This window comes from Pecten maximus, chromosome 17 (genome assembly GCF_902652985.1).
Source record: "Pecten maximus chromosome 17, xPecMax1.1, whole genome shotgun sequence".
NCBI classification, from domain to species: Eukaryota; Metazoa; Mollusca; class Bivalvia; order Pectinida; family Pectinidae; genus Pecten; species Pecten maximus.
This window is the reverse complement of record NC_047031.1, coordinates 29,141,506-29,157,459: the sequence shown is the minus strand read 5'-3', so window position 1 is coordinate 29,157,459 and position 15,954 is coordinate 29,141,506. Positions and strand designations below refer to the sequence as shown.

At 36.7% G+C, this 15,954-nt stretch overlaps 2 protein-coding genes across 2 annotated transcripts; both read right to left on the bottom strand.

Moving 5' to 3' along the window:
- Positions 1 to 13,280: 13,280 nt before the first annotated feature.
- LOC117315294 (zinc finger protein 57-like) lies at positions 13,281 to 14,336 on the bottom strand. The gene has a single exon (XM_033869442.1). The coding sequence runs from the start codon at positions 14,334 to 14,336 to the stop codon at positions 13,281 to 13,283; it is 1,056 nt and encodes a 351-aa protein (XP_033725333.1).
- A 124-nt stretch (positions 14,337 to 14,460) lies between these two features.
- On the bottom strand, positions 14,461 to 15,681 carry LOC117315293 (transcription factor E4F1-like). Its single transcript, XM_033869441.1, has one exon. The coding sequence runs from the start codon at positions 15,679 to 15,681 to the stop codon at positions 14,461 to 14,463; it is 1,221 nt and encodes a 406-aa protein (XP_033725332.1).
- Positions 15,682 to 15,954: the final 273 nt, after the last annotated feature.

Sequence of the window (15,954 nt, the reverse complement as noted above, 5' to 3'; positions counted from 1 at the left end):
GCACTTTATTAACAATGAAGGAACTCATTTAATTTGCAGGTAACACTCGCCTGCATACGCTGAGCGTGGTTTATATATTTATAAACAAGCTTTTCAATTTAAAAGTGGTCAAGCGAGACATTTGACATTTCAAGAAACCTTGCACATGAGTACAAAAACCACGCACAACTCAATGTGATGCAAAGATGCATCTTGTAATGAATATATATTTTGCTTTCCCGGACAGACTCGAAAATGAACGGATAAAATTAGGGACCAAAGGGAAACTACATACCTAAAAAAAACAGCGATTACAAGGTTTATTTATGGATGGACGGACCACGGACGTAGGTCGATTTGAACACCCGATCATTGAAGAATTTTAAATGATATCCATTAAGATAACAAGAGATCTCAGAGGGATCTTGGCGCCCACCATTGAATGATCTTTATAGGTTCCATGTCAGATTGATCTTCTCTCTATTTTCTCTTCCTCTTACTAATCTGTGTAATTTGAGAAACATCCTTCCGGTACTTTTAAAACAAGGGGAACCTGTATATGAAATCTGAGATTTAGCGATAATGGCTTACTGTTGGTCATGTTGTTTTCAGATTGGTCCCAAAATGCAATACGAGGGACCAAGGGGAACCTACATATGAAATGTGAGACAGATCTCTTCAGTACTTTCTGAGAAATAGCGATAACAAACTTCAATTGTCAAAATCCAAAATGTCTGCCTATCGGCCATGTTGTTTTCCGACTGGTCCGAAAATGTAATATGCATAATAAGGGACTAAGGGGAACCTACATATGAAATTTGAGAAAGATCTCTTCAGCACTTTCTCATAAATTGCGATAACAAACTTCAATTGTCAAAATTAAAGATGGCTACCTGTCGGCCATGTTGTTTCCTGATCGGTCCCAAAATGCAATATGCACAACAACATACCAAGGGTAACATACATATGAAATTTTAGAAAGATCCCTTCAGTTCTTTCTGAGAAATAGCGATAACAAACTTCAATTGTCAAAATCCAAGATGGCTGCCTGTCGGCCATGTTGCCGATCGGTCCCAAAATGCAATGTGCATAACTAGGGACTAAGGACAACCTCATATGAAATTTGAAAAAGATCCCTGGAGTACTTTCTCAGAAATAGCGATAACAAGAATTGTTTACAGACGGAGGGACGGACGGACCATGGACGCAAGGCAATTTGAATAGCCCACCATCAAGAGATTCTTCTATACAATACATCCAGGGACGGATACAGGATATTCAGTTAGGAAGGGGCGCGCCAAATTACGGGTGGTCCAGGGGTACTCCCTCGGTAAAAATTTTAGCTTGTACACTTTGTAAATACAAAATCTGTCATTCTATTGTATTTCACGATAGATTCATACAATTTTATGTTGGGGGCGTGCGCCCCTCTTAAATCCGCCAATGGCACCAATGGAAATGGAGAAGTTAAAATGGTGGCCATCTTGGATTTCGGGCCGACCCAAAAAATAAAAATAATAAGTCAGGACTATCTCAGGATCATTAAGTAGAGCTGAGTCTCGCTGGTGGAAATAGAGAAGATTAAACTAGATCTTGTGGAGGAAAATCATGATTGCGTGTACAAAATGACTACATCATGTCAAAGTTTTTATGAGGCTTAAAAATAACAAGTTGTTGACTCCTCTGGCTTATCATCCTCACCTATTTCCAGCTAAATGGCCCCAGTGGAACTGGAGAAGACTATCTCTGGATCATTGCCGGTAAGTTAGAGCTGAATCCCACAGAACTTGAGAAGAAACTCAACGCATGGCGATGGACCACAGACAAAGCACAATGAATATAGGTCATCCTGACAATTCGGGACAGATGAAAGGAGTTACTTCATATTGATGGTTATATCATCAAAGAGAGGAGGATATTAATAAAAAGTATCAAAACTGCCCAAAGCCAATTCCATCCTGTAGGTATTAAACAAGTGTTATAAGTAAATGTAATTTACCCCAATGTTGAATAATGTAATTATCTACCAAATGAATAATCCAGGTATACTGTGTACTGCTACAATGCATATCATTAAAGTAGGTACATCAGGGGGATGACTCAGTAGATAGCATGATTTAATCAAGAATTTATGGAAATATATATATGTATATAGCAATGTAAAACAAATAACTATTGTTTAATTAAGAATAATTGTTAACATTAATGAAATCTATTTGATTGCAATATATAGCTTGATATATGTGATAATATATCGTAATTCAAAATTTGAAAACATCAGTTGATTCAGACTTTATATATTGACTTTTATTTAGTAGCCTTTAAAGCTGTGATGTAGACTGAATGCTACTAAAATCTGAAACGTGACATCAATCCATGCCGCGCATGAATATATTCACCCACTGGAAGTACTTGTAACTAACGTAAATCGTTTTTTATGTTAATAAAAAAGTATCAAAAAGACATTTTATACAATATTGTTACACAAATAATAAAAATAACTTGAACAGACTGCACTTTTTTGTTTGCCAATCTGCACGTGACAAATGATTTTTGAAAAAATAGGCTGTTCTATTTGTCGAACCGCATTGACGAAATCGCTGAATATTTGCACTTTTTATGCTAACTCAATCTAATTTTCAAATATAAGAAAACGAATATGTCGAGAATGTAAATATAAGCATTAAACTGTCTTTTTTGGTGTCTATGGCCGATATAGATGCCAGAGTTTTGCAAACAAACATGTCATATTGTGCTAGCGCACAATATGACGTTTGTTTGCAAAGCTCTGGCATCTATATCGACCATAGACACCAAAAAAAAGACAGTTTAATCCTTAATTACATCGTGATAAGTTTGTGATTTTTTCTTCTGCAACTTAAAGTTTCCCATTCTAATTCTTTGTATAATTTATCATGTGGTGTTCCTAATAGATTATTTGAGCTAGTATACAATTGTCCCACACAACATCTGCATATTCATTATTTGGTCTATGTAGGATTAATATATAATAGAGATTTTCTTTCTATCAACTTTGTTTTTTTAATAATCTTAAGAATTTATTCTTTTAAATGCTTTTCCATAAATTCTATATATGCTGTTGGCTCTCTTTAGCATCGTCACTAAGTGTAAGACCCAGATGTGTATGTACACATGTACTTTGCTTTCTGAAATCGGTTCATCATAAAAAGTAATGATATACATACAGATTTTAAGATAAGGAGATAAAATACATTTTAAATAAAATGATAATTGGGTATAAGAGTAAGCACGCCGATCATAACAAACCGGCAGATTGCATGCACGTGGGTGTTGCAGCGGAATTGAATGCGAATAGAAGTTCATGATGAAGATAATAATAATAGGACAAAAGAAATGCAGAAAAAAATGACTTCGGGATATGAATGAGGGACATATGCAGATGTATTCTTGGAAATGGCATGTATGTACATATATAATCATATAATCTAAATATTTAAGAACTGTTGTTCTACTTATATGTGCTAATTTTAAGTAGCTTCATATCTGTAACAGACAAAAGTTTGTCGAAATTTAAAGCAACCATGTCTTCCAAATTGATAGAAAAATTGATACCAAGCAAAATGAATTTAATATTTTTATATAAAAAAATGCTTTTTTCAAAGACTTCATTTTGTTATGTACAGTTCATTATTATCATAGATAAACCTTTTATTTTCTCCTATGCATCTTCCTCTATAAATCCTATTTGTGTTATGGAGATTATGGAGTCTAGAACTGTTTTTAATCATTTTGCAATACATGCAGAAGCTAATTTATAAATAATGTTAAGAAGAGTGATGGATCTGCAGTTCTTAAAGAATTGTCTGAGTTTATTTCCTGTTGAATTACTTATGATACCTTGTTTTTGTAAAAAAGATAATTGACCATATATATAGCCTTCCTTTCGCTGTCCCTAATTTTTTTTAAATCCATGAGCATTTAGAAAAAAATTGAATTTTACATCTTTAATGCTTTCAGGGTATTTTGAATAAAGTCCAGTTTTTTTCAATATTTCATTCTGTTAGATAATACCTTTGCAAAGATCCAGTGTTATCCGGATTATCACCGTTAATATTACTTGTTTGACCCATAATTACAAATATGTATACATATGTAAAGGTTCATCGATTACCCAAACGTTGATACAACCCGTCTGTTTCTAACTAGGATTGTAATAAACGGTTGAACGCATCAATCAGCATTAATCAAGTACAAAACATCAATTAATAAATAGCCTACCTTATCTTTCTTAGAGTATGTCTGAGTATGTTCAGTGGAAATTAATCCAAGTTATTGTCTATCCTTTAGGTCTACACTTTTAAAATCTAGCATTAAATATATATATATATATATATACCTGGTTGGTTAGCAACATCAAAACATGTTATTCACTACAACATAATTTAGAAACGCACACTAACGAGACATGACTTACACGTGACAGAAACTTCCCTCGACCATATTTAGACATACTAATATACAATAGATTACTTCGAATTACACAATGAGCAAGAATGCCATGAATAAATAGCTGGCAACAATTCAAATTATCTGAGAGCCATTTAAAGTTTTAACGTATTGTGTTATATCAAATGGTGAAAAAGTTTTTTTTAGTTAAAGTGGCATTAGAGTTATCCCATACCCTCGATGCGTAGTCGAAAAGTGCTCTTATACTACTTATATTATTCTAATGTTCCTATCGTTGCTATATATTTTGTAGTTTTGTTTAAAATGTCTTCAGTGTATGTGTTCCATGTGCTACTGGGTTAGAATGCATATATGTGTTTGTAATCAAGAGAATTTCCGCTTCAGTAGGTTTAAAAGGTATTAGCCATTTGTTTACCAAAGATTAATGTTTAATGTCGAGTATATTTGGACGAATATATCGGTGCGGTGTCGTCGGCAAAGAGTTTTGTAACATATAGAATTGTTTTAGAGATAAAGCTTATATTATATAGACAAGGACAAACAATGGCCCTAAACCAGATCCCTGAGGAATTCCAGCTTTGATGCATACTTGCGAAGAAATATTATTTAGTAGAACAACTGATTGGCGATTTTATCGCGTATTTTCCTTTTTCTAAATTGATGGGAGATGAGAGGCTTCAATAAATCGGGAAATATAGAAGTGCGTAGGGATTCATTGTATAAGGGTAAGAGGTGTTGTTATTTTCTAGGTTATTATTTTCAACATCATATGACTAATTCCATTAGGACCAGAGGCTTTGTTAGTGTATAGAGGGCTTAGTTGTCGAGAATTTAGACTCGGATATTCTAGCAGGTATTCCATTTATGGAGGCGAACAATGTCCTATCCGTCCTGCCAAAAGACAAGTAAGTATTACGAGCCACATCTTGTTCGACTACCTGGCCAGGAGAGTACTTTGAAGTGGAACTTCCCGAGAGCTTTTAGAACGTCAACTCACACTCCTTGAACGAGAATGCGTAACATCATATACCTCAACCCTGTTACTTGAAGATGAATGTCGACACTCACTCAGGGAAGGGCTTCTGCATTTGTGCATTCCACTCTGTCCATTAGACGGCCCCTTCGCCGTCATTCGAACTGACGCCGCACCAGGGTTCAAAGCTCTAGTAGGTGATGACCTCCTTACAAAATATCGCCTGACAATTGAATTTGGTAGCCCAAAGAACATCAACAAGAACCCAGTAGCAGAAAGCCATTCAGGAGTTAGAATATGAGATTCTACGCCAAGAACCATCATGCCGCGCAGTAACACCATTACTTCTTTCCTTGGCCACTGCCCGTGTCAATACTCGAATCCGTAAGCGTGGTCTTTCATCAAGAGAAATGTGGTTGGTCTCACCGTGTTCAGTTTCTTAATCAACAGATCCCACTGGATGATCAAACGCTTATCCTGGAGCAACACAACACCCGTCAGAGCAACCATGCTGTCAGCGATAATTATAAAACCCCATCAGGATTAAGTTTTCTACGATCCAGGTTGGCGATCTAGTGTACCTCTATTCTGTCAGGCACAAAACAAGGGCGCGAGACAATTATCTTGCCGTTAAAGTGGAGGGAGCCTGGTGCAACATTCAGAAGTTTGTTGGCAACCAGTTGCGGTAAGCCTCTTATCGAGTAAAATGTACTGACTGTTACAAAGTGGCCAATTCAAGTACAGACAATTCTCCGTTGAGCTTCTCACTACCAGACGGGTCTACTGATGACGAGGAGGAATCGACGGTCCTTCCAAAGGAAGTTTGTACGCCTCAAATCCCAGCCATCCCCACGGTGATATCTGTGCCTCCTCAGGAACCTATACCAACCAGTGATTATTCTTGTGATCCTATACCGAATGATGATAACAACAGCATACCGATGCTAACATTCCAGGATGATGACTTTATTATGTACAAGTGAACCAGCTAGAGCTGGGTACTGTAGCATTTGTGTTCATTATTAAATTAACATTTATTAGATGCACGTGAAACTGATACGGTTCTAACAACAGTACTAGTAGGATTTTTGTATTAGTGACTGTGGACACACTTGGTCAGATAACCGAGTCGTCATTGATGTGTAGCTATGTTCCATCAATAAGTCTGTTCAAACTGTAGACTTCTTGTTTTTTTATAGGAGAAAAGTGGTAGCGCCACTACTGTATATGTGTATGTTTCCGGGTTCGATGTAATGTTGATTAGTATGTTCACTCGTGATCCGGTTTTGGCTCAGTAAAGCAGTATGTCCATCACATCAAGTGTGTTTGTGGTTTCTGTCACTTACTGGCGCAGGATGACGAGTATAGACGTGTGAAGGCGTGTTATAGATAGGAATAGGGAGAAAACTGCTGGGGACAGTGGATAGAATAAGAAATAACATGTTACCTACCTTGCTGGAAGTGTATCGACTATGCGGTGATATTCAGAGTAAAATAAAAATGTTTTGACAAACTTATGGTCCTGTCATGACCACGTCGATAGATTTTGAGGTCAAACAGTAATGTCACGTAATGACACTGTAGCCAAAACTTTAAAATTGTAACTTTTGAACATGTTTGGACATATCGAAATACAATTACCTAGAAGCTTCTATTATAGAAGAATATAATGAACGGAAAGACATGCGCAAACGCATTACATTCTAACTTTAAACAGAACGACTGTAGACTTTAAATGCTCACACTAAGATTTATTTTTAACGCACTATGAAATACTGCAATCCAATTTATCACCTCCTTATTTCAGAATTAATGAAAAGAATTGTATGGCAAATTTTGCAAAGGCAAATATACTTCCATTGCTGTATCTGTCTTAAATGTACTTTGTCACTCAGTATTCGGCGTTATTTGTAGGATTCGTTCTGACTCCTGAGTAGGACTGATATGGTCTACTTTGTAGGGAATATGATTCCCGACCAATCATAATAAACGTTTATAATGATATCAAAACAGCTAATGTTATATAGCTATATATAGTGTACCTCTACTTGCGGGTGAAAAGAGTGGATTTGTACTCTTATAATCAATTCAAAAACCCTCTTTTGCTGAACATTACATGTCAAAAACAGTATACATATTCCAGACAGTGGTCTCAGCTACTACAAGGAGGCAAAGCCTCAGAATGACCCTGGCTGGTCACGTGGCCATAAACTCAACAAACAAACCCTAACCGATCAAACTTAACGATATGTGCAGTGTGTATACATTGATATGTGTATATTTAAATGTGGGCTTTTGACTGTTCAGATAGCACTTTATTAACAATGAAGGAACTCATTTAATTTGCAGGTAACACTCGCCTGCATACGCTGAGCGTGGTTTATATATTTATAAACAAGCTTTTCAAATTAAAAGTGCTCAAGCGAGACATTTGACATTTCAAGAAACCTTGTACATGAGTACAAAAACCACACACAACTCAATGTGATGCACAGATGCATCTTGTAATGAATATATATTTTGCTTTCCCGGACAGACTCGAAATTGAACGGATAAAATTAGGGACCAAAGGGAAACTACATACCTAAAAAAACAGCGATTACAAGGTTTATTTATGGATGGACGGACCAAGGACGTACAATGTAGGTCGATTTGAACACCCGGTCATTGAAGAATTTTAAATGATATCCATTGAGATAACAAGAGATCTCAGAGGGATCTTGGCGCCCACCATTGAATGATCTTTATAGGTTCCATGTCAGATTGATCTTCTCTCTATTTTCTCTTCCTCTTACTAATCTGTGTAATTTGAGAAACATCCTTCCGGTACTTTTAAAACAAGGGGAACCTGTATATGAAATCTGAGATTTAGCGATAATGGCTTACTGTTGGTCATGTTGTTTTCAGATTGGTCCCAAAATGCAATACGAGGGACCAAGGGGAACCTACATATGAAATGTGAGACAGATCTCTTCAGTACTTTCTGAGAAATAGCGATAACAAACTTCAATTGTCAAAATCCAAAATGTCTGCCTATCGGCCATGTTGTTTTCCGACTGGTCCGAAAATGTAATATGCATAATAAGGGACTAAGGGGAACCTACATATGAAATTTGAGAGAAAGATCTCCTCAGCACTTTCTCATAAATTGCGATAACAAACTTCAATTGTCAAAATTAAAGATGACTACCTGTCGGCCATGTTGTTTCCCGATCGGTCCCAAAATGCAATATGCACAACAACATACCAAGGGTAACATACATATGAAGTTTTAGAAAGATCCCTTCAGTACTTTCTCAGAAATAGCGATAACAAACTTCAATTGTCAAAATCCAAGATGGCTGCCTGTCGGCCATGTTGTTTCCCGATCGGTCCCAAAATGCAATTTGCCCGATAACATACTAAGGGTAACCTATATATGAAATTTTAGAAAGATCCCTTCAGTTCTTTCTGAGAAATAGCGATAACAAACTTCAATTATCAAAATCCAAGATGGCTGCCTTTCGGCCATGTTGTTTTCCGACTGGTTCGAAAATGTAATATGCATAATAAGGGACTAAGGGGAACCTACATATGAAATTTGAGAAAGATCTCTTCAGTACTTTCTGAGAAATAGCGATAACTGTAATTGTCAAAATCCAAGATGGCTGCCTGTCGGCCATGTCGTTTTCCGATTGGTCCGAAAATGTAATATGCATAATAAGGGACTAAGGGAAACCTACATATGAAATTTGAGTAATATCTCTTCAGTCCTTTATGAGAAATAGCGATAACAAACTTCAATTGTCAAAATCCAAGATGGCTGCCTGTCGGCCATGTCGTTTTCCGATTGGTCCGAAAATGTAATATGCATAATAAAGCACCAAGGGAAACCTACATATGAAATTTGAGAAAAATCCATTCAATACTTTCTCAGAAATAGCGATAACAAACTTCAATTGTCAAAATTCAAAATGGCTGCATGTCGGCCATGTTGTTTCCCGATCGGTCCCAAAATGCAATATGCACAATTACATACCAAGGGTAACCTACATATGAAATTTTAGAAAGATCCCTTCAGTCCTTTCTCAGAAATTGCGATAACAAACTTCAATTGTCAAAATCCAAGATGGCTGCCTGTCGGCCATGTTGTTTTCCGATCGGTCCCAAAATGCAATGTGCATAACTAGGGACCAAGGGCAACCTCATATGAAATTTGAAAAAGATCCCTGGAGTACTTTCTCAGAAATAGGGATAACAAGAATTGTTTACAGACGGAGGGACGGACGGACCATGGACGCAAGGCAATTTGAATAGCCCACCATCAAGACAGATTCTTCTATACAATACATCCAGGGACGGATACAGGATTTTCAGTTAGGAAGGGGCGTGCCAAATTACGGGTGGTCCAGGGGTACTCCCTCGGTAAAAACTTTAGCTTGTAAATGCAAAATCTGGCATTCTAGTGTATTTCACGATAGATTCATACAATTTTATGTTGGGGGCGTGCGCCCCTCTTAAATCCGCCAATGGCACCAATGGAAATGGAGAAGTTTAAAATGGTGGCCATCTTGGATTTCGGACCGACCCAAAAAATAAAAACACTAAGTCAGGACTATCTCAGGATCATTAAGTAGAGCGGAGTCTCGCTGGTGGAAATAGAGAAGATTGAAATAGATCTTGTGGAGGAAAATCATGATTGCGTTGTCATGTTACAAAATGACTACATCATGTCAAAGTTTTTATGAGGCTTAAAAATAACAAGTTGTTGACTCCTCTGGCTTATCATCCTCACCTATTTCCAGCTAAATGGCCCCAGTGGAACTGGAGAAGACTATCTCTGGATCATTGCCGGTAAGTTAGAGCTGAATCCCACAGAACTTGAGAGGAAACTCAACACATGGCGATTGACCACAGACAAAGCACAATGACTATAGGTCATCCTGACGATTCGGAACAGATGACCTAATAACCAAAGAGTGGTCAAACTACCCAATTATAATAGAGTCCAGGAATAACAAAAACAACATCAAATGGACTTAAGCTCATCTTTATTGAGGAGAAACATTAAACTATCAGACTCTTTATTTAAACAAGAACATATTACTCTCAATACCAAGAGTACATCATAATTAGTGATGAAAACATTTCATAAAAAAGTTATGAAAAGTCTGAAAGCTGTCTTATCTCAACATCTGTTAAACTAGACAATCTTTATATTTAGCTAATTCATAATTAGGCAACGTTAAAACAAGTAAAAATAAAACTTGTTCATGACGTTATCGTCATTAAGTTCTAAGATGGATTTTTTTAGAAGTTGATGCACATCCAGACGCTGGATGACAAAAGCTCAGAGCTCACTCCTGCACCATAACATAAGTTCACTGTCACTACCTGTCATGTGAGCTCAAAAACAGGCAACATCTGTCACGTATACCTCCAATTATAAACCGATAACAATTCACAGCAGTCATAAACATGTATGTTATCTATACATTAGTTATCTATAGATACATATTGTATACATGTGATATCATAACAAATCATACTTTTATTTTACCTTTTTAAATCAAATATGGAGTTTGTGATATTTAAATACTCCTCTAAAACTATCAACTTTATTGTACAATTGTAAGTTTCACTACATTGCATTCACTAGATATAGTGCTAAAAATAAATTAAATTTTATTTTATTCCGAAAGTTTTACAACTTATATGATAATAGTATTTAAACACAAAAGGATAAATACACTCACTCTTACTTGTTCCATCTCATACATTTTCTCTATGGAAGTTGATATACACTATTATGTATAGAGTTACTGCCCCTCCCTTCTCATCCACATTTTATCTACTGTTATTGATGAACTGTACATAACACTAGAAAGAACAATTTGTCTATATATATACATGTTTATTACATTTTTACCAGTGAAATATCAAAAATTATTCATTCTATAAAAGTGATATTTTTCACTAGTGAAGAATATCATATTTTTCACTAGTGAAAAATATCACTTTTGCTGATTTGACCAATCAAATTAAAGATTAGAAAATACCAAAATAATTGACCAATCAGAAAGCCCGACATATATGTCAGCACCTGGACAGGGGAAACTACTTTTTTTGTTTACAAATTATCGCTGTAGTCCTAGTTAGCATACAGTAGGGTTTTCGTTGATAAAAAATGTAATAAACAGAATATCTAACAGTGTCTTCAGTAAAACCAAATATATTTCACTCGTGAGGCTAATATTTTGATATTTTTCACGAGTGCGCAGCACGAGTGAAAAATATCAAAATATTAGCCCCACTTGTGAAATATATTTGGTATTACTGAAGACACTGTTAGATATCCTCTATATATATATAAATATATAATCTACATGGTTATATCAACAACCAGGAGGTGTAATATCATTATTGTGAAATAATTATTTGATCAACAATTAATCAACGTGAAACCTGTATGTAACCATGCATGGAGATGTTACTGTATATATATATATATATCATATATATATATTACTCCTTATAAAGAGATGACGATTAAGTGTTATCAATTAGCTAAACCAAGCTTACAATGACACTAACACTGTGGTGTTACAAAATCCGTCCTGATACCGTCATATCATTGACTTGCAGAATAATAGTAATGTACACCTTACCTGTAGCACAACACAATAAAAGCACCTCAACGTAACACAATAATAACACCCCATTGTAAACACACTCCAATACAAATGCTTGCACTTCTTCTGTTGTATTTAATACAATAAACTAGACAGAGTAGGAAATCCTAACCATCCTAATTATGAAGATTTAAATACCAGTGAAGATTAAACTGAAATAAATGTACATTTTGTATGTTTTTTTTCTGCACAATGTTTACACATCTATACATGTACACAGCATTGTTATATTACGCTAAATTTATACCCAGGATATTGGCCCAACTGGAAAAACATTAAAATATCAGCCCTGTAAATTTTAGCAACTACATTGTACATACATGTATGTACAAAGGTATATATGATATGGTTTAACTCATTGAATATTTTATTTATAATTCTAATATAATGGAGGTGAACATTTTGAGTATTTTCTCAGTACACACAAAGTTTGTACCTCAAGGCTTTAACCTTTTATAATCCTCCATTGATTTTCATAAAAATATCTTTCAAAATGTCAAAAAGATGCCCAACTAAAGACAGGTTTTTCCAGTAAAACATCTACCACACCCCAGGACGTCTACAGGTTTGGTTAAGGAGTACCACTCATAGAATTTATTTAATAAATTACATAGAAATACTAGGAAGGTAATCCAACCATGTATAGAAGTGATTAATTGTGGAGTCCTGGGGTCAGGTAGATATTTAAATGGAGTAGCTAAGCCCCGAGACACAATATATTTTAAGTGTGAAGCTAATATTTTTATAAAAAATTCACGAGTGAACAGCATGAGTGGAAGTAATACCAATATATTAGCCACACAAGTGAAATATATTTGAAATTACTAAAAAAATGTTAGAAATTTTATTACATTTAAAGCAAAATGTATTGAGTCAGCTTTAAATTTCTCCCATTGTCATTTGTAGGCAGTGTTCTGATTGGTTGAATCAGAAAAAGTTATATATTTTACCTGTAAGAAATATTAGAAAAAGTGTTTTTTTCACAAGTGAATAATTTTTGATATCTCACTGGTAAAAATGTAATAAATTGAAATATAGCTTTAATCTTCCAAAAAGGTCTGCTACCAAAAAAAGTTTTGGTTTGGAAACAGATCACATCAAATTCCTATATTAGTTTGAAAAATAGTTTGGAAGTCTTCATTCAATATACAATTTAGTTAGTGGGGCATACCACCTTAAGGTACTAACATCACTACCACTTAACCAATCTATGAAACTACTTTAAGGTAAACAATATTCTGGAGAGGCCGTCCTTCAACAATGCTGTTCACCGCTGTCTGAGATTCGCTCTGGTCATCGTAAACAATCTCCATTATCGTACTCTGTCCCGCAGCAACTGTCTCTACCTCCTGTGAAATTTGATTTATATATCCCGAGCTCTCATCTTGTGTTGAGTTAGAGCTCTGAACCACTCCTGTTATCTGTTGTATCAGATCTGAGTTCTGAACTTCCCCGGTGATTTGATGAATGAACCCAGAATCGTGAACTTCTTCAGTAATTTGTTGTATATACCCAGTGCCCTCCACTTCCTCTGCAATATGTTGGAGGTAATCTACATTCTGAACTTCTTGTGTTTCCTCCACATCACAAGTCATCTTGTGGCCATCAGAAACACTGTCAGTGTTCTTCAACCCACTCACTTTAAAGTGGATGCCTTTCACCATTCCATCCTCCCCAGGTTCCATTAAGCCTTTCTCCTCACAATGCTCACGGTGTTTTCGTGTCTTCAGATGTCGCCTCCACTTACTTCGAGACGATATTTGACAGTTACACATCAGACAGGTGTGGACTTCAGATCTCTGGTGGATTGTACGAACATGGCGAAGCAAGAGTGTATTTAAACTGAAGCTGCGTGGACAGAACTGGCAGTGAAATGGTCGCTCCCCTGTATGTGTTGTCATGTGACGTTCGTACATCTGTTTGGAGCTACAGAGTTTGTCACACAGATCACACTGTCGTACCTTAAATGTGAGACTACTTATATCCTGCGAGGTCAGATGGCTATTCACCAAGTGACCGTTCAAACCCTCCGTGCTACGGAATTTGAGGCCACAATGTTTACATTGGTATTTTTTAGCCTTGTTATGGATTCTTTTGTGACGACGAAGCGTTTCCTTCAGCGTGAAACACTGACCACAAACCTCACACTGGTGAGCTTTTACTCCGCTGTGTACCGGGAGATGGCCAATCAGATTCATCCTCGTACGGAACCCTTTATTGCAAACTTCACACACATATGGTCGCAAGTCCTGATGCCACGCCATGTGGATAGACAGGGTACGTTTGTTATTTACCATCTTCCCACAAACGTCACAAACATATTGTCGAGTCCGTTCCTTGTAGTGCCTGTCCTCGTGTTCCATACACGTTATTCTGTCTGGGAAATGTTTAAAGCAGACACGACAAGTTATATCTCCCCTGATTCGGGTGTTTTTCTTTTAGATGCTGCGTTAGCCCCGGACGAGAGATGAAGAGGGCACAGCAAAATCGACAGATGCTGTAACGTTCGCGATGAGTATCTATGAGGTGGCGCTGTAAATATCGCGTCTCTGTAAAACATTTATCACAATGGTGGCACCTATAAAACTTCGTAGCCGTGTGAGCTGCCATATGCTTCGACAATTGAAAACTACTGACGTACGTCCGACGGCAGATGTTACAAACATGTTTTCTTTCATCCTCAGTGAACAGTTCTCGTACATCTTTGTGACACCGAGTACAGATGATATCAACCTCTAGTATGGTGTTTACAGTTTTTACTGAAGAGTTTTCTGTTATTACTGAGAGACTCTCTGTCCCTACAGACAATTTTTTTGTACCATCTGTTTCTCTATCACCAGGAGTGATAGTGGAGGAAGCAGATTTATCTTCTGATGAATTGCATTTCTTTCCTTGGGAAGTTTCAGCATTTCCAAAAGAAGTTTGGACTTTTCCAGAGGAAGCAACTGTATCAGTAGAGACGTTTTTAAGTGATGCACTTTCAGTTCCTGCATGGCCTTCATCAATGGTGGCCACAGAATCGTCATCATCTGCCACAAAGCTAGTTTTGATCATGGTATCCTTAACAAATAATATCGTTCCACAACTCAGCTTAACCTTAACTTTTCCCAATGGTGGCACATCAGTGCTATCCTTGTTGATGTCCGACTCACAACCTAGAGTTGTCTCCCCCTGATCTGAGGCACCTCTTCCACTATCAGACGTGTCATTTCCTTCATATTCACAATCAATGTTGTCCGTATTCCCTGCAAATACATTCTCTTTATCTCCTGAGACTGACTGTCCAGACATGGTTGTCTCCCCTACACATTTCAACGTTGTCTTACAATAACGCTTGTGGGAGCGATATTCTGCGTAGTTACGGAAGCTGTGTCGGCAAACAAAGCAGTCCAGTGGTCCGTTTAGTTTGTGATATCTTACCATGTGACTTACACGCTCCCAATCATAAAGGAAATCAGTCTTACACACAGTACATGTAAACCCAGAGGATGCCGCCATCTGGTGGCGCTTCTGATGACGTAGGAATGCAATCGAGGATATAAATGTTCTGTTACACGTCTCACATGTTAGTTTTTTCCGTCCATCTGACTCGTTACTTTTCGTTTCCATCTTGATGCCGGAACATAAGCCGTTCATTACGTGGCGATTTAGAGTCACTTTACTAGAAAATACTACATCACAGGTACTACAAGGATATGAGTTTTTATTACGAGTCTTAGTAGGTCGTGGTAGATGATGTAGAATCGTTAGTATCCACTGCTGTGCTGTCGGAATCATCATTTTCTGTTTTGATTTTAAAAACTACAACATCATTAAGTGTTTCATATTTGATATGACGGTTTCTTTCTGTCTGTATTGACGAAGAACCTAATTCATCTGAAT

Excerpts from the sequence above, each read along its gene's own strand:
- LOC117315294 (XM_033869442.1), bottom strand. The coding sequence starts at position 14,336 with ATGGCGTGGCATCAGGACTTGCGACCATATGTGTGTGAAGTTTGCAAT.
- LOC117315293 (XM_033869441.1), bottom strand. The coding sequence starts at position 15,681 with ATGGAAACGAAAAGTAACGAGTCAGATGGACGGAAAAAACTAACATGT.